Source organism: Sus scrofa, chromosome 2 (assembly GCF_054392235.1).
Source record: "Sus scrofa isolate SSC_HxYL_T2T_F1_AM1 chromosome 2, Sscrofa_HxYL_maternal_Yorkshire_Landrace_v2.0, whole genome shotgun sequence".
In the NCBI taxonomy this organism is placed as follows: Eukaryota; Metazoa; Chordata; class Mammalia; order Artiodactyla; family Suidae; genus Sus; species Sus scrofa.
The window spans coordinates 9,046,107-9,067,733 of NC_139384.1; the positions used below are offsets into that span (position 1 = coordinate 9,046,107).

Sequence of the window (21,627 nt, forward strand, 5' to 3'; positions counted from 1 at the left end):
GGAGTAGAAGAAAAGTAAATTACAACACATGACCTGTGTGTATTTGGCTTATACTAAAACCAGTGGGATGACTGAATATAGGGCTCCAATTAGGAGCCAAAAAAGTTTACCTGTAAGTAATGACCGCTTAGGAGGAAAGGCCCACTTATTCAACAAAAGATGTTTAATAGGGATTCTTTCCTAGGGAATCTGTAGAATGAAAGAGTAACTTTAACAAAAGTACTCTTGTATCACTAGCACCTAACTGATGGTGACTGTAATTTCTAATAAACAGGGGCTTACTAAGGCCGGGGTGCCACAGGCTCCTGACATCTAATGTTCTGAAGCAGGGGTGATACAGATCTAGTTACGACTCTTGTTACCGCCTTTGTGTATGACACAGATTCCTACCCCACGGACTTAGAGCTTTGGGCCCAAAGGCTATCCTCGATTTTCAGGGTCTGCCCATTCTCGAGGATACTGAAAGTTACTCAGTGTTACAGCTAATCATTTTAAATGGTTATTTATAGCTCATGCCTTGTCTCTAGTCAACTTTAAGCTCCCCTTTTCCCCCAACTAAGGTTTCAGCCATTCACCTCTAATCTGATGAGTATGAAAATTGTGCAGAAAAATTGAGCAGAGGCTTTTTGTTTTGTTTTGTTTTGTTTGTTTTTTTAATGTCATGGCTGCACCTGCAGAATGTAGAACCTCCCATACCAGGGCCTGCATCTGAGCTACAGCTGAGACCCTAGATGTAGCTGAGGCAACACCAGATCCTTCAACCCACCACACCAGGCCAGGGATCAAACCCACACCAACACAGCAACCTGAGCTGCCGCAGTGAGATTCCTAACCCACTACACCATGGTGGGAACTCCAGAGGCTGCTTTTCCTTAAAAAATAACCTAATGTCAAGATTACATGTGGAGTTGCTGCCATGGTGCAGGGGGATTGATGGCATCTTGAGAGCACTGGGATGCAGGTTTGATCCCTGGCGCGGCACAGTGGGTTAAGGATCTAGCGTTGCCACAGCTTAGGTCACTACTGTGGCTCAGATCTGATCCCTGGCCCAGGAACTCTATATGCCACACACACACACAAAAGACTGCATTTATTGAGCACTTGTGGCTTTTTACCATGTCTGAACTAATGTGGAAATTTTCACTTAACTCCTCTGGCATTTGCCCAACACTGATACTGTAGGAAAAGCAAAAGTTTCTTTTAGTGCCGTTTATGCTGTCTGCTATTTAAGCGTGTATAGAACAATCCATTTGTCAGGTATTTGTTTATTAATTTATTTTGCTTTTTAGGGCTGCACCTGCGGCATATGGAGGTTCCCAGGCTAGGGGTCAAATTGGAGCTACAGCTGCCAGCCTACACCACAGCCACAGCAGCACAGTATCCAAGCTGCATCTATGACTTACACCACACACAGCTCATGGCAACGCCAGATTTTTAACCCACTGAGCGAGGCCAGGGATCGAACCCGCAACCTCATGGTTCCTAGTCGGATTCATTTCTGCTGTGCCACAAAGGGAACTTCAATCATCAGGTATTTGAATGTCTGCTATATGCCAGACACTGACAGGATGCAGAGATTAAAGCAGACTTGGAGTTCCCGTTGTGTCTTAGCAAGTTAAGAACCTGACAGTGTCTGTGAGAATGCAGGTTTCATCCCTGACCTTGCTCAGTGGGTTAAAGATCCAGAATTGCCGCAAGCTGTGATATAGGTCATATCACAGATGCAGCTCAGATCCGGCATGGCTGTGGCACAGGCCTGCAGCTGCAGTTCCAATTCAACCCCTGGCCCAGGAACTTCCATCCATGTGCTACAGGTGTGGCCATAAAAAGAAAAAACTAAACAAAAACAGACTTGCTTTGGAGTTCCCGTCATGGCTTAGCATTAATGAACCTGACTAGCATCCATGAGGATGAAGGTTCAATCCCTGGCCTCGTTCAGTGGGTTAAGGATCTGATGTTGCCATGAACTGTGGCGTAGGTTGCAGATGAGGCTTGGATCCTGCCTTGCTGTGACGGCTACAGCTCCGATTGGACCCCTAGCCTGGGAACCTCCATGTGCCGTGGGTGTGGCCCTAAAAAGACCAAAAAAAAAAAAAAAACCACCAAAAACCAGACTTGCTTTTGTTTCATCAGCACCAAGAAAGAACTAAGCAGACTCCTGAACAAAAGGAGGCCAAGTCCCTACTTCAGGAGGGCAGCCAGGTTACTTTCCCTGTTTCCTTCTCTCAGGGATGAGGGGATTAATTAAATATCCCCAGAACCCTTCTTTGCAGAACAGATACTGACTCACAGACTGAAAAACTTATGGTTTCCAAAGGAGACAGTTTGGGGGGGGGGGGGAGATGCGCTGGGGTTGTGGGATGGAAATCCTGTAAAATTGGATTGTGATGATCATTGTACAACTATAAATGTAATAAATTCATTAATAAAATATATATATATCCCCATAACCTAGGAGGGCTCAAGAATGCATCAACACCTGGACAGGTGCTATTCCTGAAGGTGCCCCAAGTTCACTGGGCACCCCTGGGGCCTGCGGAGACATCTTAGGAAACTAAGTTCAGTTCCTTAGGTTTCCTGTCTGTTCCCCTCCCCCTGCTGTCTTCCTGCGTGAACGCGTGGGGAAGCTGGGGTGACCTGCTATCTCTCATACAGGTCACCCCCTCTCACCGCAAGGCAGCCCCCTTCTCCCAAGTGTGTCCCGGGACAAAGCACGAACTGACCTAGGCTTCCCCTCCCTCCCCCAAGGATGCACCCCTGAACTGAGGGGTGGGGGAGGAATCTGACCATCCGCGAGGAGCAGACATTCTGAGACTCGCACGGTCTCTGCCTTGGCCCCGGTCCCACTTCCATATCTGTCTTTCCCTTGGAAGGAAGAGGCTTCTAGAAAGGCATTTTGGCTCTTACAAAACCTCCGCTAAGTTTGCGTCCAAAATTTGAGTCCCGCAGACACTCGTGAGACGCTGAACCTCCGACCCGGCAGCTCGCTGGGCCGCTCCGAGGGGTGGCGGGCACACGCGGGGCGGGGACATTGCTCCTGGCGGATGGGCCTGAATAATGGGAAGTGGGGAACAGCACGCCCCAGTTCCACCAGGAAGCCCAGACTGAACAATTTGGGGCTTAACCAACCCCTAGGGAGGCGACCGAGAAGCAGCGCGCTGAAATACACGGCGCCGGGCGTTGTCCTCACACGTTTCCGCTCCAACGGGACCGTCTGTTAGGCAGACTGTGGAAACCTATGCCTACTGCCCGCGTGCTTGCTGGGGTCCCCTTGTCCCTTAATCCTTGGCTTATAGCCGCCGCACGCCTTCACCTGAATCGAGTGGACGTCGGCCTCCAGCCTCCAGAGTGGGCAGGAGTGGGAATCCAGTTGGCGACAGCAGGGGCAGCCATTTTGAGGTAGATGAACACGGAAGGGACCATATTGAGCACGCTGAGCGCCTAGGACCGCCATTTTAAGTATGGGCCCAGAGAAGCCGTGTACGGTGAAACGCTGTGACGTGCGGCCGCCATATTGGCGCAGGTTCCCCTGGCAGCGGCCATCTTGGAAGGAGACTTGCTCTGGGCGCGGCCATGTTAGAAATAAAACCGGCCCCTTCGCTGGGACTGAAACCAAGCTCCTCCCCTTTCACTGGGTTCCTTCTGTCTACGACTCCCCTCCGGCTCCCTCCCTAAATCTACCCCGTTTGGTCTGTTTTCATTTTCATTTTCTTCATTGCCTGTGTGTGTGTGTGTGTGTGTGTGTGTTTGCGCGCGCTCTCCATCGCCTGAGTGTCTGTTGTAACTTAATTCTTCCACTTAAGACACGTGCCGTGCCCGCCATCCGTTTCCCCCTCCCCTTAACGTCGCAGGATCTCTGATCCTAGACAATGTCTAACCTGCTTTGACTGACCCTGGTTATGACACGCCTTTCTAACCACCAAAACTATTGACTGATGATCTTCTCCCCCAAGAACGCTAACACAGAAGCTGCCCTCTGAGACTCTGGATGACTTTATTCTTCAAAAGGCTTTACCTTCCAGCAGCTCCAGGTGAGACTGACAGCAGGCACCCACTCCATCCCTCTCTCCATTGTCTGAGCAGGTCACAGAGGGAAGCAGGCGGGACCCCGGCAGAGTCTGACAGCCCTTCTGTGGGAGGAGCTAAAGGTGCCCCGAGTCACGGGGAGCTTTGGGTCGGCCAGAGTGGGCGAAGAAATGGGGTCAGCAAATAGGTGAGAGAAGGTCTTGTGCTTCAGATAACTTCACAGGGTTGGGCAAGGGCTAGAGATGAGATGCGGGGACCCTCAGGGGCTCAGGACAATTCCTGACCTAAGTAAGAAAAGGCCAGGGAGTGGGAGAGGTGAAGAGTTGTGAGGAGGGGACAGGGCAGCTCAGAGGAGGGCACAGAAGAATTTCTTCTCCCTGAAAGGGTTCTCCGAAGTGGGCACAGGGGTGATGAGGGGATCCTCACAGGCGTGGGCATCACAGTAAGTCATCAAGTCTGCTGCTGCCTTGGACACCTGGGGCACAGCCAGGAGGACAATTGTTAGCCAGAAACCCTGGACTGCAGTCTCCCTCTCCAAATAGGTTTTCTTTTGCCATCGCTAGGGCTCCTTAGGACAGTTTTCTCTTCCCGCGTCACCCACGGAGGCTTGGGGTCAGCTCTCCTTACCGATCCCAGGACTCCTCCTCTGATCTCAAGAAAAGAAAGCATCTCTCATCCTGAGGTTTGGCAGTCTACAGTACAGCCCTGCCAACTGGGATCTAGGGCCCCACCCACCTTTATCCTGCACAAACTAGCTTCAATCTTAAGCTGTTCCACCATCTTGCGGGCTTGCCCAATGCTCATAGTGCTGTTCACAGGGGTCTCCCCTTTCATCCTGGAAAAGAGAGACAGCTCAGAGCATGATAGGGGGCCCTGCACAGTCTCAGCTGAAGGCCCCCCGCTCATCAGCCTTTACGAGGCTGGGTCATATGCTCCCGTATTTTACTTCCCTCTTATCCCCAACCTCCAGTGGTCTTTCCCACCCCTGTCTTCCAAAGCTGAGGAAATGGAGAGGTGGGATGAGAAGCTCCCCAAACTCCTACATGGCCTGGGCCTCAGATCATTAAACGTACTAATGATTCAAGGCTTACAGCTCTCAAGCTCTGTGTGTTGCCAGCTTGGAAAACCCCAGCTAGAAACAGGAGCCCCGCCCTGATGAGGAGAGCACATAACCCCCACCCGCCCCCGTGAGCCCCAAAGGGAGAAAAGCAGGATGTTCCCTACTCACCTGAGGCCACAGGCAGTGTCAGTCCTGGGGAGTGGGATCTGGGGTGCACCAAAACCTTCTGCCTGAGATGGGTGCCCCACCTTGCAGGGAGTTGCAGCTGAGAGTATCTGACGCAGCAGCCAAAGCAACTAATACAGAGAAGGCCACTGGGGAGGGTCGGGTCAGAGGCTGGTGGAGGACTGACTGGTCCCCGTTTCTCCAGCTCAAGCACTGCCCAAATACCTGAAGGATGAAGGATGCTAGAAGGAGCTGCTCAGATCCTGGCGCATACCAATCGTCTGGCCAGTGGGGGAGCCTAGCTGCTCTGCCTGCAGCCCCTGTGCACACCCCCACCGTTACTGTCTCACAACCTGCCCTTCCCCCATTGCAGGCATCCTGAGTCTGGGCTAGAGCCCTCCCCAAAGGAGCTGAAAGTAACTGAGTCCCAGGCAGACTCCCCCCCTCAAATGGGGTGGTCTGGACCTGTGACAGCCCCTGCATTGGAGTCAGTACTGGCTGCTGGGAGACCCTGCTCATTTGAAAATCTGACATCAGCTGGGCAGTCACCCCCCCCACTCCACCCCTCCTCCCTCTACTCTGACACAGCATTTAGCACCTGACTCTTCGTTTCTCTCCCAGGGACCCTCCATTCCCAATTTCCAGGAAAATGTGATGAGCTACAGGTATCAACTTCTAGATCACCACTTAATGACCTAGCTACAAGTGACTGGCGTGGAAAATCTAGGGGCAGCGAGGTCCATCAGGAAGATGTCTAAAGAAATGGCAGACCAAAAAGAAGGAGAAGCTAAGGAAAAAGAGGTGTGCAGAGACCAGATCAAAGAATCGGACAAAGAAGAGGTAGGGGAGAGTTCAGTGGGTGTTTCTGGAAATAGATGGGCTTCCTGGGGGTGGGTGTGTATTGGTCGGGAGATTGCGTTGTGCTTAGTGCTGTGAGGAATGCAAAGATGTACACAACACTGACCCTACCCTCGAAGGGATCTTTTTTGGGGTGAATGGACATATACAGAATAGAGGGTGCCACTCGTCAAGACTAGTCTAGATAATGCGCTGCGGGAACTCTGTGGGAAAGTCTGGTTAGGGTCAGAGGAGGTCGATTACGCATCAAAAAAGCTGGAGACCAAACACGGGCCTGAAATGCTACCACTCTTGTAAAACAGGGGACAGCCAGCCCGCCAGCGCAACGCGCAAGATGCACAGGTCCCCGCAGATCACAACGTTCTCGGGGCGCATGCTCTCTGCCTCGAATGCCTACAGCTCCAAGGAGGTGGATGCCCACCTCTCCCCCTTTTCGGGGTTTAAATAGTGGGTAGTGAACGTTTGGGCAGAGGGCCGTGATTGCGGCCTCGAGAGGCGGGCCGAGAGGGATGCTGCTGACTCATAGCTTGTCTGGGGCATATCTTGGGGCTTGAAAGGAGGCGCCTGTCCCCTTTGGTGCTGGTAACGGGTGGGTAACGGACCACTGGGAGGGACGGTGCGGAGGTCGAGGAGGTGGGAACCAGGCGGCCCGGAAGGCCCCGCCCCTTGCTCCGGGCCCCGCCCCTTGACGAGGACCCGCCCCCCAGGGCTACAAAGGCAGCCGGCGGAAGGGGGCGGGGCTTCCCCGAGAGGCGGAAGTGCCTTCTCGCGGTTTCCCTGGCAGCGCGCTGCTGGTGAGTCTGCGGAGCTGCGGCGGCCGGCGGGCTGCTTTCTGTGGTGGTGTGGTTGGATGGGGGCACCGGGCCCCGCGCCCACTGCCAAACCGGAGGGGCCTGGCAGGGAGCGGCCGTTGGCTGCTGGATGTCCTGCCCGGTGTGGGGCGTGGCGCGGTCTGGGAGCGAGCGTAGTTGCAGGCGGAGAAGAGAAACTCGGGAGGCCACTGTGGCTGCGCTGAGGCTGCTCGCTCTGAGTCCCGCTGTGCGACCTTAGGCAAGTACCACATTCTTCTTGCAACCACCTCGGAGTGGGGAATCAGTGTCATCATGTGTTTAAAACCGCCTTTTTTTAAAGAGAACTTTAAGGTGCGCCTCCTCTGTATGTCATGTATTGCTGCGAATGAGTATCAAGGTGTTCCCGTCCCAGAATCAGGTGACCAGAGAACGAGTTCAATTGAGGAACTCTAGCACTGGTGGCAGAGAGAGAAAGCACCTGTGGAGGAAAGGAAGGGATGGTTGGCTGAGAAAGGCAGTCAATTGGAAAAAAGCCATATGAAACAAAGACTTTGCCATGTCTTGGTGTCTCCAGTTCCTCAAAGACAGTCCTAAGCTTGTCCTTTTTTTCCCCCACCTCCTTGATGAAAGGAGCCATTCTTTCCCCCTCTCTGTCTTCTTCCAGGAACCACCAGCTGCTGCATCCCATGGCCAGGGGTGGCGTCCAGGTGGCAGAGCACCTAGGAACTCAAGGCCTGAACCCGGGGTCAGACCCCCTGCACTCCCTAACATGGTCAATGACCCACCAGTACCCGCCTTACTGTGGGCTCAGGAGATGGGCCACGTCCTGGCAGGCCGTGCCCGCAAGCTGTTGCTGCAGTTTGGGGTGCTCTTCTGTACCATCCTCCTCCTGCTCTGGGTGTCTGTCTTCCTCTACGGCTCCTTCTACTATTCCTACATGCCGACAGTCAGCCACCTCAGCCCCGTGCATTTCTACTACAGGTGAGAGGGGGCCTCTATCACAGTAGCAGAATCCTGAGAGGGAATGGCTGCAAGGATCCTTGGAGTTTATTCAGGTCAACCCGCTTACCTGTCTCTGGTTACTGAAATCTGGTTTAAAAGAGGAGAAAAAAAAAATCTCTCCCCTAGACTGTCATTACGAGGGGTCAGTTCTGGGTAGGATGCGTCAGACCTCTCTTAGGGCCCAACTGTTGAGCCAGGGTAGACTGTTGAGCCAGCCCAACCCCTCTGGTCATCTCAGTAGAGGAGGTATTAAGAAAGCAGCAGTTGAAAAAAAAAAAAAAAAAAGAAAGGGAGTTCCCGTCGTGGCGCAGTGGTTAACGAATCCGACTAGGAACCATGAGGTTGCGGGTTCGGTCCCTGCCCTTGCTCAGTGGGTTAACGATCCGGCGTTGCCGTGAGCTGTGGTGTAGGTTGCAGACGCGGCTCGGATCCTGCGTTGCTGTGGCTCTGGCGGAGGCCGGTGGCTACAGCTCCGATTCAACCCCTAGCCTGGGAACCTCCATATGCCGCGGGAGTGGCCCAAGAAATAGCAACAACAACAACAAAAGACAAAAAAAAAAAAAAAAAAAAAAAAAAAAGAAAGCAGCAGTAGGAGTTCCTGTCGTGGCGCAGTGGTTAACGAATCCGACTAGGAACCATGAGGTTGCGGGTTCGATCCCTGCCCTTGCTCAGTGGGTTAACGATTCGGCGTTGCCATGAGCTGTGCTCTAGGTCGCAGACGCAGCTCGGATCCCGAGTTGCTGTGGCTGTGGCATAGGCTGGCAGCTGCAGCTCTGATTGGACCCCTAGCCTGGAAACCTCCATATGCCGCAGGAGCGGCCCAAGAAATGGCAAAAAGACAAAAAAAAAAAAAAAAAGAAAGCAGCAGTTGACCTTTTGCATGACTTCCTCCCACTCACGACAGTCTGCTGCAAGAGAATATATGGAGACACAGGTGTATGAACACATAAACTCCCAGAGTCCTATTTCTTGCCTGGGGCCTCAGTTCCTTTCCATTTTACAAATCCCGCCAAATTGTCTTCTTTTTTTTTTTTTTTTTTTTTTTTTGGTCTTTTTAGGGCTTCACCCAAAGCACATGCAAGTTCCCAGGCTAGGAGTCAAATCAGAGCTGAGGTTGCCGGCCCACACCACAGCCACAGGAACACGAGATCCAAGCCATATCTGCAACTTACACCCCAGCTCACTGCAACGCCAGATCCTTAACCCACTGAGTGAGGCCAGGGATGGATACTAGTCTTCGTGGATACTAGTTTGGTTTGTTACCGCTCAGCCATGACGGGAACTCCCAGATTCTCTCCTTTTAAGAATGACCACAGGACCAATCAAGAAGTGCCGACAAGGGCATTATTATTAATGGTGCAAAGTGGATTTTTTTTTTTTCCCTGTCCTTTGTCCCTGGTCTTAAGCTGTAATTTCCAAGGCAGAGCTGCTTAAACTTTTAGGAAACATGGATCTCATGAAAGCTCTGGCCCCTCCTGCCATAAAATCCTCTGTACGTGGCCATGTGCAGTTTTGCCCACACTATGAGAGGGTGCATGAACCTCCTAAAGACCATCTGAGGGAGTTCCCATCGTGGCTCAGCAGTAACAAACCTGGCTAATATCCACGAGGACAAGGGTTCGACCCCTGGCCTCGCTCAGTGGATTAAGGATCCAGCGTTACCATGAGCTGTGGTGTGGTGGTGTAGGTCACAGACGCAGCTCAGATAGGGTGTTGCTGTGGCTGTGGTGTAGGCCAGCAGCTGCAGCTCGGATTCAACCCCTCGTCTGGGAACCTCCATATGCCACAGGTATGGCCCTAGAAAGTAAAAACAAAAAAACAAAAACAAAAACAAAGGAATCTCTTCCCTGGAGATCGCCCGTGGCGCAGTGGGTTAAAGATCCGGCATTGTTACTGCAGCAGGTCGGGTCAGTCAGTCCCTCACCTGGGAACTTCCGCATGCATGGGCACACCCAAAAAAAAAAAAAGAATGTCTGCCCTAACAAGAAGAAATAAACTGAAGTAGCAGGAAGAGAATTAAAGAACATTCCTGGTGTCTGGAATCTCCTGGCTGCATTTCGTCTGCATCTCTCTTTATGACAGAGAAGGGTGCCTGTTCTGGAAGAAGGGGTGGGGAATGGGAAGGGGAGCCCTAGGGGCTAAGGAGGCGTGAGGGCAAGACAGACCCTAACTCAGCCGAGTGTCATCCTCATTCTCATTTAGGACCGACTGCGATTCTTCCTCCTCCTTACTCTGCTCCTTCCCCGTTGCCAACGTCTCACTGGCTAAGGGTGGACGTGATCGGGTGAGTGTGGGACCTGAAGAGAGGTTTCATTAGAGCTCTGACGACTTGAAATAGGAAGGCTTGAGAAAAACCTGGTGATCAGGGACTGAGTAATAGAGGCTAAGAGGAAGGCTTTCAAGGAAAGGGAGGTTAAAGAAAAATGAAAGTCCAAACAAATTGTGTGCATTATTCTTTCCTTCAGCAAACTTTAGCAATGTTCTCCTTCTCTCTCTTTTTTTTTTTTTTTTCTTTTCTATGGCCACACCCGGCGCATGTGGAGGTTCCCAGGCTAGGGATCCAATTGGAGCTGTAGCCACCAGCCTACACCAGAGCCACAGCAATGTGGGATCCGAGCCACGTCTACGACCTACACCACAACTCATGGCAACGCCGGATCCTTAACCCACTGAGCGAGGCCAGGGATTGAACCTGCAACCTCATGATTCCTAGTTGGATTCGTTAACCACTGAGCCGCAACAGGAACTCCTATGTTCTCCTTCTTAAATTGTTTCAGCCAGGCCATGTCTACTAGATGAGGTGTGTTTTAGATCTGAATGCCTCTCAATTTACAGATCAGCTCTTTCACTGAACTAGGTTGGAACCCACCCATGAGTTTTGAAAATATGTTAAATTATGAAACCATTGACAGGTATTTGTAACCTGCCATTACAAAGGGTACTGTGTCAGAGACTGGGTCAGATGCCACTATGACTTCAAGAAAGCTGGAGGAGTTCCCGTCGTGGCGCAGTGGTTAACGAATCCGACTAGGAACCATGAGGTTGCGGGTTCGGTCCCTGCGCTTGCTCAGTGGGTTAACGATCCCGCGTTGCCGTGAGCTGTGGTTTAGGTTGCAGACGCGGCTCGGATCCCGAGTTGCTGTGGCTCTGGCGTAGGCCGGTGGCTACAGCTCCGATTCAACCCCTAGCCTGGGAACCTCCATATGCCGCGGGAGCGGCCCAAGAAATAGCAACAACAGCAACAGCAACAACAACAGACAAAAAGACAAAAGACCAAAAAAAAAAAAAAAAAAAAAAGAAAGCTGGAAACCCTAGGAAATGCAGAATGGGATTTGTCCTTCTCTATTAGGCAAGCTGCTGGAGGCTCTGAAAAAGGGGTAGGCGTCCAGAACACTTCAGAAGGACCTTGGAAGATCAGCAGCATTTCTGATCACCAGATTTTTTTTTTTTTTTTTTTTTGAGTTTTCATGAGAAGTAATTAGTGGTCAGATTTACTAAGAATTTAAAAATGAGGGGTTCCCTTGCGGTAGAGTATGTTAAGGATCTGGCATTGTCACTGCAGCAGTTCACATTGTTGCTGTGACTTGGGTTCAGTCCCTGGCCCTGGAACTTCTGAATGCTGAGGCCGCAGCCAAAAAGAAAAAAAAAAATGGTTTTTTGGAGTTCCCGTCATAGTGCAGCAGAAACAAATCTGACTAGGAACCATGAGGTTGCAGGTTCGATCCCTGGCCTTTCTCAGTGGGTTAAGGATCCGGCATTGCTGTGAGCTGTGGTGTAGGTTGCAGACACGGCTTGGATCTGGTGTTGCTATGGTTGTGGTGTAGGCCGGCAGCTACAGCTCCGATTCGACCCCTAGCCTGGGAACCTCCATGTGCCACAGGTGTGGCCCTAGAAAAGACAAAAAAAAAAAAGGTTTTTTTTTGGCCATGGCATGTGGAACTTCCTGGCCAGGGATCAAACCTGAGCCATAGATAGCAGCAACCCAAGCCACTACAGTGACAATGCTGGATCCTTAACTCACTGCACTACAAGAGAACTCTTTTTTTTGGGGGGGGGTCTCTTCCATTCTGTCTTTCCTATCACCCCTGTGGTCCTTATGTATCATCTTAAGAGGGTTGTGCTACAGGATAAGCATAATTGAATATAGAATTAGAGGAATATAGGAATGGTTAGGAAAAACCAGGGTATGTTTGGTGGCAAATCTTTAACCCTTGGAGGTTAATCCCAGTGAAGGTCTCCGGGTTCTGCCAGCAGAGCCAAGGTATGGGGCCCGTAACGACATAAGATGGTCTGGAGCAACAGTGACCTCGAGAGCTGGCTAGGGAAACAGTGAGCGCTTCTGGCACTTAGTTAATTAATAATGTCAGCGAAGGCAGGCTGGGCCCTGGGGGATGGCCTCATGGAGACAGAGAGGCCTGAGTCACAGTTGGCCCAGTTGGCAACATGACGGTTCACTTTTGGAAAAGAAATATGACACAACCCTCTCAGAACCCTTTCGCCGAGTTCCCGTCATGGCGAAGTGGAAACAAATCGGACTAGGAACCAAGAGGTTGCGGGTTGGATCCCTGGCCTCGCCCTGTGGGTTAAGGATCTGGCATTGCCGTGAGCAGTGGTATAGGTCGCAGAGGCGGCTCAGATCTGGCGTTGCTGTGGCTGTTGCATAGGCCAGCAGCTACAGCTCTGATTAGACCCCTAGCCTGGGAACCTCCATATGCCACGGGTGTGGCCCTAAAAAGACAAAAAATAAAAATATATAAAAATACCCTTGCTCAAAACCTAGTGCTGACAGGGTAAAGCTAAGATCTCAGAAGTGGGCGGGATCCAGCCACCAGAAGGGGGCAGCACCTTCCCAGGATGAGAGAGATTGGGAGGCCTGTTTTGCTAGCTGAGGGGGTTGTGGCAGAGTATCTGGAGGGACAGGGAGGTGGAACAGGGATAGGACGATTAAACTGTTTCTTTCTGAAAGAGTTGGGGGCTCCCTTGGGCAGGTGCTGATGTATGGACAGCCGTACCGCGTCACCTTAGAGCTCGAGCTGCCAGAGTCTCGCGTGAACCAAGATTTGGGCATGTTCTTGGTCACCATCTCCTGCTACACCAGAGGTGGCCGAATCATCTCCACCTCTTCCCGCTCCGTAAGTGTTCCCGGCCTGTCTGGGAGGGCGTGGAGGAGAAGGATGACCAGTGTCAGAGAGTCTGGGTGGGGCTCGAGGAGCAGACATCCTAGCTCTGAGGTCACAGACACATCAGGATAGGCAAGAGGTGTCCGTTTGCCAAACCAGACGATCGCCCCCAGATATCTGATGAGCATGTCTAGCTTTTGGGGTACAGCCTGAAGAGTGGAGCTGCCCTGAAAACGGGCTTCTTTGGAGCCAGACAGGCCTGGCCTCAAATCCTTACTCGGAAACATGCCAGCTGAGGGGCAACTTACTTAGCCCCTTGGCTATAAAGTATTATAAGTCCATATAGCAGTAACTCCTCATAGTAAGCCTAGTTTAGGTTTGATGAAGAAATAGTGGGTGTTCAATAAATGTTAGACTCCGTTCTTTTTTTCTTTTTTTCTTTTTAGGGCCACATCTGCGGTATATGGAGCTTCCCAGGCTAGGGGTCTAATCGGAGCTGTAGCCACCAGCCTACACCAGAGCCACAGCCATGCGGGATCCGAGCCGCATCTGCAACCTACACAGCTCACGGCAATGCCAGATCCTTAACCCACTGAGCGAGGCCAGGGATTGAACCCGCAACCTCATGGTTACTAGTGGGATCTGTTAACCACTGAGCCACGACGGGAACTCCCTAGACTCCATTCTTAATTGTCAACAGAAGGACATGACGAAAACAAATTCCTGAATGTCCATATGGGGAAAAAAGCTTCCGCTGGTGCACTGGGACATACATTCTCTTCTGGATTCTACAACCATTTGGGGGAAAGGTAGATCAGAGACAGTGCTGGGCTTCATCTTGGACAGTTTCTTAGAAGAAGGGGCTTTGCTGTTTTGGGAATAGAGACACTTGGTAGGGCCAGGCAGGGATGTCTCGCCAGCCTTCACAGTGGTTGGGTCACGACTTGGGTTTGGGGGCGTGGTAGGAAGTGCAAGGGAGGGAGCAGGGGGCCTGAGGAAGAAGCAGCCTGGGGAGGCACCAGTCCTCAGCCTCTCCCTCCTGGCCTCGGCAGGTGATGCTGCACTACCGCTCAGACCTGCTCCAGATGCTTGACACGCTGGTCTTCTCCAGCCTCCTGCTGTTCGGCTTTGCAGAGCAGAAGCAGATCCTGGAGGTGGAGCTATACCCGGAATACAGAGAGAACTCGGTAAGCGGGGCAGGAGGGCCAGGAGCCAGCCCTGCCCACAAGCCCAGAATTTGACCTGAAGAGCTCCTGGCCTCGGTCAGGAGGGACAGCTCCAGAGGCTGGAAGTGGGCCTCAGATCGGGCTGTGAGTGACAGCAGCAGGATCCCGGGCTGATGCTGCTGCCACCTCCCCCTCCCGGCCCACAGTACGTGCCGACCACCGGGGCCATTATCGAGATCCACAGCAAGCGCATCCAGCTGTACGGCGCCTACCTCCGCATCCATGCCCACTTCACTGGGCTCAGGTGAGGAAGCGCTGGAGTGGCCTCCTGGCTGTCCTCAGGGGAAAAGGATCCCAAGCAGAGGTGGCAGGTTTTACTTAGGCTACAGATTCTCCATCCTGGCTCCATATCAGCATAGCAGCTCCCTGGGGGAGCTTTTCACAAATACCAATGCCTGGGCCCCACCCCAAGACAAGGATTTATTAGGTTTCATATCTGGTCTTTTTGAAAGCACCCCAGGGAAACGTCATGCGCAGCCAGGGTCAGGACCTGCTGTCCGCAACTGCTGGCTCAGCGCGTGGGAGGCCGAGGGTGGAGGCCAAGGGAGGAGACCCGTTTTAGCCAAACTCTGATGCATTGCTCTGGAAGTTATTTCTGAGAAGTGGGGGCGGCTGGTGCTCCCCGATAGCTGCGACTCCCTCCCCTGCCCCGCCCCCACTCGCATCCCCAGGTACCTGCTGTACAACTTCCCCATGACCTGCGCCTTCGTCGGCGTCGCCAGCAACTTCACCTTCCTCAGTGTCATCGTGCTCTTCAGCTACATGCAGTGGGTGTGGGGCGGCGTCTGGCCCCGACACCGCCTCTCTTTGCAGGTCGCAAAGGACCCCCCCCTTCCTCACCCCTTCGTGACCCTTCTTTGACTGGGGAGTGGGCAGGGGTGGGCTTGGGGGCTGGGGTGGAAGGGCCCCGATCCCTGGGGAGGGAAGGCAGGCCTCTCGGCTCAGGAGTCTCCCCTCCGCAGGTAAACGTCCAAAACAGAGACGGCTCCCGAAAGAAAGTCCAGCGAAGGATTGCTGCCCGCCAGCCAGGTACCGGGTCAAGGCGATGGTGGGGGGCTCCTGTGCCCTGTGGTGGTGTGTGAGGCTCTGGCACTCAGGTGCTGAGCTGATGCGAAGGTCAAGGGAAAGGCCGAGCGGGGTGAAGCTGGCACTGCCGTCCAGGCGCAGCCGCCCTAGCTCTGCCCTGTCCTCTATCCCCACTGGAGGCACAGGGCCCCAAAGCCAGGAGGCGGCCCCTCAGCTGTCACAGGTCACAGAGCACAGGGAGAGCCCTGCAGCCCCCTCGGGGACAGGTAAGGCGCAGCAGCCCCACCTCTTCCTGACTCCTCCTCAGAACTCCCCTTGGCTTCGTCCAGTCTGACCTCTCTCCCTCTTCCCCCGCCAGCTGCAGAGGGCCAGCTGTCCCCAGAGGAGAAGCCAGATCAGCAGCAGCCCCTGAGTGGCGAGGAGGAGCCAGAGCCCGAGGCCAGTGACGGTGAGGGCAGTCTGCAGCGGGACCTGGGGGAGGGCGGAGGCCACGCCGGGTGGGGGCAGGAGCCCCTGGTTCTTGAACTTCCCGTTTGGGATTTTGTTCTTCGCTGCCCTGGCCCAGGTTCAGGCTCCTGGGAAGATGCAACCCTGTTGACAGAGACCAGCCTGCCAGTTCCTGCCCCTGCCCTTGCCCCGGAGACCGTGGGCAGCTCCGAATCCTCCGCGGGCACCGTCCGCCAGCGCCCTATGTGCTCCAGTTCCTGAAGAGAACGGGGCAGCGTCCCCACCTTCCAGCCCTCCCCCCCCACCCCTTTTCCGTGCCGTGGCTCCCCGAATAAACTATTTTCGTGCCAGCTGCCTCCCTGACTCTGCGGTGGATTCAGGGCCATTGGAAAACCTGGCGCTCTCCAGGCGGGAGGGCTTCTCAGGGGCTGCGATGGGGAGGCCTCCAGACCCCGGACTGTTTCAGGCCCAGCTGTTTCCATTCATCAACCTAGGAAGCCCAGGGAGTGAAAACCTGCCCCCTCGCCTGCCTCGTGACTCTCCTCTCCCTCTGGGGAGGGGGATAACCAGGGCGGGGCTGGAGAGCTGGGATACATCACTCTGGCCTCCGCACCCCTCCCTCTCTCTGTCCACCGGGAGGCAGAAGGCAGGAAATGACTGCCATGGATGTGGTACGGCGATTTTTACCGAAACAGCATTTTGGAGCCCAGACCCCGTGCCGCCCACAGCTCCCTTCCTCTCTGATGCCAGCCAGGTGGCCCTGTCTCTCACGTTCCCCTCATCCCCTCGCATGACCTCAGCCTTTGGACGCTCAGCTCCTGGCCGCTTTCCACATTCCACTGCTTTTTCAGAACCCAGGCATCCTGGCCTCCAGCTGAAACCACTGCATGTGGCTTCCCTCACCCCCAGCCTGGCCCCGTGACTCAGGCCCTCTGAAGGGACCAACCCTCTTCTTGGCACTCACCGGGGAGGGGGGCAGGGGAAGGGGGAGCCAGGTGGTGACATCACAGTTGGGGTATAAAAGCTTTGAGGCAAAACGAAATTGAAGAAGACTCTGACAAATCCCGACTGCGCAGCCTGTGCTCCTGGGGACCTTTGGGGGCCCTCGGTCTGCCACTCACCACATCAAGGCCTATCCCGGTAAGGGGCTGCTTGTGGGCCACGGAGGAGCTGGAGTCCGGGAGGTGGGGGAAGCCGGAGGTGGGGGAAGCCGAAGAGCGGGTGGGGAGGGAGGGAGGGAGGGTGCCAGGGCCCCTGTGTCCCATCTCTTCTCTCTCGCTTCCCTCTCCTTCCTGGATTTCTGCGTGTGTCACTGACTGACACTTGTTTTACCTCGGTTTCTCTGGGTGGCCTTTGGGCACTGTTGCACCTTTGCTCCCTAGCCTGTGTGAATCAGCCCCTCCCCTTCTCCTCACCAGCGCTGTTTATCCATTAACTGTTTGTAGCGCTTCTTGCCTTGCTGGCCGCACACCTTTCTCTGTCGGGGGAGACCACATTTTATTCTTTTCTCGCCCCAAACTGAGCACATACGCTGTTCAGAAGTTGGTTGACACATGCGCGGGTGTCTCATTCCCACCTCTTTCCTGTTCTCCTCTTGGTCCCCAGTTGCGTTTCCCTGTGCCTAGGGTTTTGTTGAGGGAAGACTGCAAGACCCGGGGGCTGAACAGCCTTCACCCCGCCACCTCCTTCCCTTCCAGACTCCATGCCGCCTGGCTCTCCCTGCCTTCTGTGGCTCCTGGCTGTCACCTATTCCGTGGTTCCCGGAGTGCAGCCCTTGGCCGCGGGAGACTTGGAAGAAGAGCAAGATGAGACACCTTTGCCAGCTGTCCTCTGTGACTACGACCGCTGCCGCCACTTGCAGGTGCCCTGCCAGGAGCTGCAGAGGGCCAGCCCGACGGCCTGCCTGTGCCCCGGCCTCTCCAGCGCCTCGCAGCCGCCCAACCCGCCGCGCCTGGGGGAAGTGCGCGTGGAAGCCGAGGAGGGCCGCGCCGTGGTGCACTGGTGCGCCCCCTCCTCCCCGGTCCACCAGTACTGGCTGCTGCTTTGGGAAGGCGGCGGGGCTCCGCAGAAGGGGCCCCCCCTCAACTCGACGGTCCGCCGAGCCGAGCTGAACGGCCTGAAGCCCGGGGGCGCGTACATCGTCTGCGTCGTGGCCGCCAACGCGGCGGGGGAGAGCGGAGTGCCCCCGGCCGGGGCCGAGGGCCTCGACGGCGCGGGCGGCCCCACCTTAGGTCCCTGCGGCCGGCTGAGCGTGCCGCCGCGGCCGCTCACGCTGCTGCACGCGGCCGTGGGCGTGGGCTCGGCGCTGGCGCTCATCAGCGGCGCCGCCCTGGTCTGGCACTTCTGCCTGCGCGAGCGCTGGGGCTGCCCCCGCCGCGGCCGCGCGAGCCCAGCGGGGCTCTGAGGCCGCCCCGGGGCCTCTCCGGCCGAGGCCGAGCTAAGCCCGGCGCCCCTCCTGGGGGAGGTGGCGGCCCCCTGCGGAGTGCGGAGGGCAGGACTGAAGGCCGGGCGCGGGGTCCCCGCTGCGTCGGTTCAGGTCCCGGACGTGCCGCTCTGCTCCGAGAGCTGAGGTTTAGAAGGAGGAGAGAGCGTTGGCACGTTTTTTCTCAACGGACTGGAAAGGAAATAATTTAGGCTTTATGGGTCCAGGGGATAAAATACAAGGTATCATGTAGGTACTTCTATAACCACGTAACTATTTAAAAATGTAAAAGTCATTCTTAGCTCCTTCCAATTCAGACCCCGGCCAAATTCCGCTCCTTGGCTCGTCCACCCCTGTCACACGTCCTCGAAAGGGCTCTGCCACTATGGGTGGCTTTAGTGGGGTTTTGAGAATAAGCTGCTGCAAGATAGGAATTTGGGGCTAGAGGCCAATCCCCCTTCTGCCTTTTGTTAAGATAGTGAGGATGTGCCCGGGGTTAGAATCCAGCTGTGTCTGAGGCGGGTGGAAATAAGTACTGATCTGGGCTGGGGAAGAGAAGGATTGCCAAAGCTGCTGTCTGGGACAAGCTTGTGTTTTTTCCGGTAAAAACATGATAATATGCTAATAACAAGGGCTTCCCCCTCCCATTTGTGTTTCTTGTATATCCACCGTAACGACATTAAAGGAAACCTAAAGGACTGCACGTCACATCCTTTCCAATTCCCTGCTGACACACCTATGTTCCAGGGTAGTATAAATCCTTCAGAGTTTATTTTTTTTTCTTTTTTTTTTTTTTTTTTTTTTTTTTTTGCTATTTCTTGGGCCGCTCCAGCGGCATATGGAGGTTCCCAGGCTAGGGGTCGAGTCGGAGCTCTAGCCCCCAGCCTACGCCAGAGCCACAGAAACACCAGATCCGAGCTGCGTCTGCAACCTACACCACAGCTCACGGCCACGCCGGATCCTTAACCCACTGAGCAAGGCCAGGGACCGAACCCGCAACCTCATGGTTCCTAGTCGGATTCGTTAACCACTGCGCCATGACGGGAACTCCCTATTTTTTCTTTTTTTCCAGCATACGGAGCCCCAGATCAGGCATCAGATCCCAGCTGCCATTTCAACCTACAAGGCAGCTGTTGGGAACACCGGATCCTTAATCCCCTATGCCTGGCCGAGTGTTGAATCTGTGTCCTGGTGCTCCTGAGGCACCTACTATCCCTTTGAGCCACAGAAAAAACTCCTGAGTTTATTTTTAAATTAACCGGATGTAGAAAAGTCTTTAAGTTGCTCCTTATTGCTCACTTTTACTGCTCTTATAACTTTTTTTTTAATTATAAAAGTAACACTTATACAGGAGTTTTCATTATGGCTCAGTGGTTAACGAATCTGACTAGGAACCATGAGGTTGCCGGTTCGATCCCTGGCCTTGCTCAGTGGGTTAAGGATCCGGCGTGGCCGTGAGCTGTGGTGTAGGTTGCAGACGCAGCTCGGATCTGGTGTTTCTGTGGCTCTGGCGTAGGCTGGGGGCTACAGCTCCGATTCGACCTCTAGCCTGGGAACCTCCCTATGCCGTGAGTGCGGCCCTAGACAAGACAAAAAAAAGACAAAAAAAAAAAAAAAAAAACACTTATACAAATTGAAATAATAGTAAAGAGGATAAAATGAAATTCCCTTCCTCTTCAAGAGGTAAGTACCTATATCAGAACAAATTTTTCTCTATGTAATGCCAGTATTTTCTGCTTTCATTCAATACATTATGGACAATGTTCCATGTTGGTAAACAACAACCTCCTTAATTATGTTAAAAGCTGCGTAATTTCCCCGAGGAGGATGCTTCTAAACTGGCAGTAGCCATTCCTCTTTGTTGGAACACTGTAGTTGTCTTCAGCGTTTGCTGTGGACATCCTTATTTGTGTTTGTTTGTTTGTTTGTTTGTTTTGTCTTTTTGCTATTTCTTTGGGCCGCTCCTGCGGCATATGGAGGTTCCCAGGCTAGGGGTCCAATCCGAACTGTAGCCACTGGCCTACGCCAGAGCTACAGCAACACGGGATCCGAGCCGCGTCTGCAACCTACACCACAGCTCAAGGCAACGCCGGATCCTCAACCCACTGAGCAAGGGCAGGGACCGAACCCGCAACCTCATGGTTCCTAGTCGGATTCGTTAACCACTGCACCATGACGGGAACTCCCTTATTTGTGTATTTCTATAGGGTACCCATCTGAAATGAGGTGAGAGAGGCAGTACTATACTATTTAATCATTATTTTATTATTGGCCCTCTGGAATAAACTTAGAATACATTTGTTACCTAGAACACTCATCACATGGCAGTGAATACTTAGTGACTTTTAAATTTAATTCCTAGAGTTCTTTGGTGGCTCAGTGGGTTAAGGATCTGGCGTTGCCAGAGTTCCTGTCCTGGCTCAGTGGGTAATAAGTCTGACTAGCATCCATGAATACGCAGGTTGGATCCCTAGCCTTGCTCAGTGGGTTAGGGATCCTGTGTTGCTGTGGCTGTGGTGTAGGCCAGCAGCTATTTGAACCCCAGCCTGGGAATCTCCATGTACCATGGGTTCAGCCCTAAAAAGTGTGGGTGTGGGCACGCGCGCGCGCACGCACACACACGCGCGCACACACACACACACACACACACACACAAAGGATCTGGCATTGTCACTGCTGTGGCACAGGTCGGATCCCTGGCCCTGGAACTTCTGCATGATGTTAAGGGTGAAGCCCCCAAAAGAAAAAAAAATTTTTTTTGGCGGGGGGGAGTTCCCGTTGTGGCTCAGCGGGAATCCGACTAGGAACCATGAGGTTTTGGGTTCGATCCCTGGCCTTGCTCAGTGGGTTAAGGACCTGGCGTTGCTGTGAGCTGTGGTGTAGGTTGCAGACTCGGCTCAGATCTGGCGTTGCTGTGGCTCTCGCGTAGGTCAGCGGCTACAGCTCTGATTAGACCCCCTAGCCTGGGAACCTCCATATGCTGCAGGAGCGGCCCTAGAAAAGGCAAAAAAGACAGAAAAAGAAAAAAAAATTTTTTAATTGACCCTGTATTTCCTCAGCATTTATTCATTTACAAATAATGAGGGCCTACTATCTCATTATTTAAAGATATGTTTTACATGCGTTCTCACTTGATCTCTATCACAAATCATTCCAAAAGATGGTTTCACGTTTTCACAGATGAGACGTTTAAGGTTCTAACGGATTTGAAACCACAAGTAAGGCGCTGAGTTGGGATTTCAGCCCAAACTGCCCAACTCCAAAGCTGATGCTCTTTGCTCCACCACAGAGAGGCAGCATAGCATAGCAGTCTCATGAATGCACACTCAGTAGGTCTGAATCCTTGTGCTACTCCTTACTAGCTCTGTGACCTTCAGTAAATGATCTTTCTGTGCCTATTTCCTGTGATCGATAATAGTTTCTATAGCACATGGACTGTTGTGATGACTAAATATACATCAACTATAACAATCTCTGGTGCATA

At 53.4% G+C, this 21,627-nt stretch overlaps 3 protein-coding genes across 15 annotated transcripts; 2 read left to right on the plus strand and 1 right to left on the minus strand.

Annotated features, from left to right (window-relative positions):
• The first annotated feature begins 3,608 nt into the window (after nucleotides 1-3,608).
• On the plus strand, nucleotides 3,609-16,077 carry BSCL2 (BSCL2 lipid droplet biogenesis associated, seipin). 12 transcript variants are annotated; one of them, XM_085007917.1, is made up of 13 exons: nucleotides 3,609-3,689; nucleotides 3,954-4,031; nucleotides 5,873-6,091; nucleotides 7,565-7,881; nucleotides 10,105-10,186; nucleotides 12,891-13,034; nucleotides 14,075-14,209; nucleotides 14,395-14,492; nucleotides 14,920-15,061; nucleotides 15,211-15,277; nucleotides 15,460-15,540; nucleotides 15,633-15,722; nucleotides 15,840-16,077. In XM_085007917.1, exons 3-13 carry the CDS (start codon nucleotides 6,002-6,004, stop codon nucleotides 15,980-15,982), a joined length of 1,389 nt encoding a protein of 462 aa, XP_084864043.1. In that variant the 5' UTR covers nucleotides 3,609-3,689; nucleotides 3,954-4,031; nucleotides 5,873-6,001; the 3' UTR covers nucleotides 15,983-16,077.
• On the minus strand, nucleotides 3,978-5,493 carry GNG3 (G protein subunit gamma 3). The gene is given in 3 exon segments (NM_001435340.1): nucleotides 3,978-4,501; nucleotides 4,762-4,861; nucleotides 5,255-5,493. Coding segments are annotated over 2 exon segments (228 nt in total). The 5' UTR covers nucleotide 4,861; nucleotides 5,255-5,493; the 3' UTR covers nucleotides 3,978-4,372.
• A 688-nt stretch (nucleotides 16,078-16,765) lies between the features above and the next one.
• LRRN4CL (LRRN4 C-terminal like) lies at nucleotides 16,766-18,842 on the plus strand. Of its 2 annotated transcripts, none has more exons than XM_085010896.1 (2): nucleotides 16,766-16,861; nucleotides 17,327-18,842. In XM_085010896.1, exon 2 carries the CDS (start codon nucleotides 17,424-17,426, stop codon nucleotides 18,123-18,125), a length of 702 nt encoding a protein of 233 aa, XP_084867022.1. In that variant the 5' UTR covers nucleotides 16,766-16,861; nucleotides 17,327-17,423; the 3' UTR covers nucleotides 18,126-18,842. The 2 variants fall into 2 exon arrangements, with proteins under 2 accessions (XP_084867022.1, XP_003353868.3); XM_003353820.5 differs by having other exon boundaries at nucleotides 17,419-18,842.
• Nucleotides 18,843-21,627: the final 2,785 nt, after the last annotated feature.

Excerpts from the sequence above, each read along its gene's own strand:
- BSCL2 (XM_085007896.1), top strand. The coding sequence starts at position 6,002 with ATGTCTAAAGAAATGGCAGACCAAAAAGAAGGAGAAGCTAAGGAAAAA. Across the intron at positions 13,035-14,074 it reads TCTCCACCTCTTCCCGCTCC|GTGATGCTGCACTACCGCTC; the intron begins GTAAGTGTTCCC and ends TGGCCTCGGCAG. Across the intron at positions 15,723-15,839 it reads AGAGCCCGAGGCCAGTGACG|GTTCAGGCTCCTGGGAAGAT; the intron begins GTGAGGGCAGTC and ends GCCCTGGCCCAG.
- LRRN4CL (XM_085010896.1), top strand. The coding sequence starts at position 17,424 with ATGCCGCCTGGCTCTCCCTGCCTTCTGTGGCTCCTGGCTGTCACCTAT.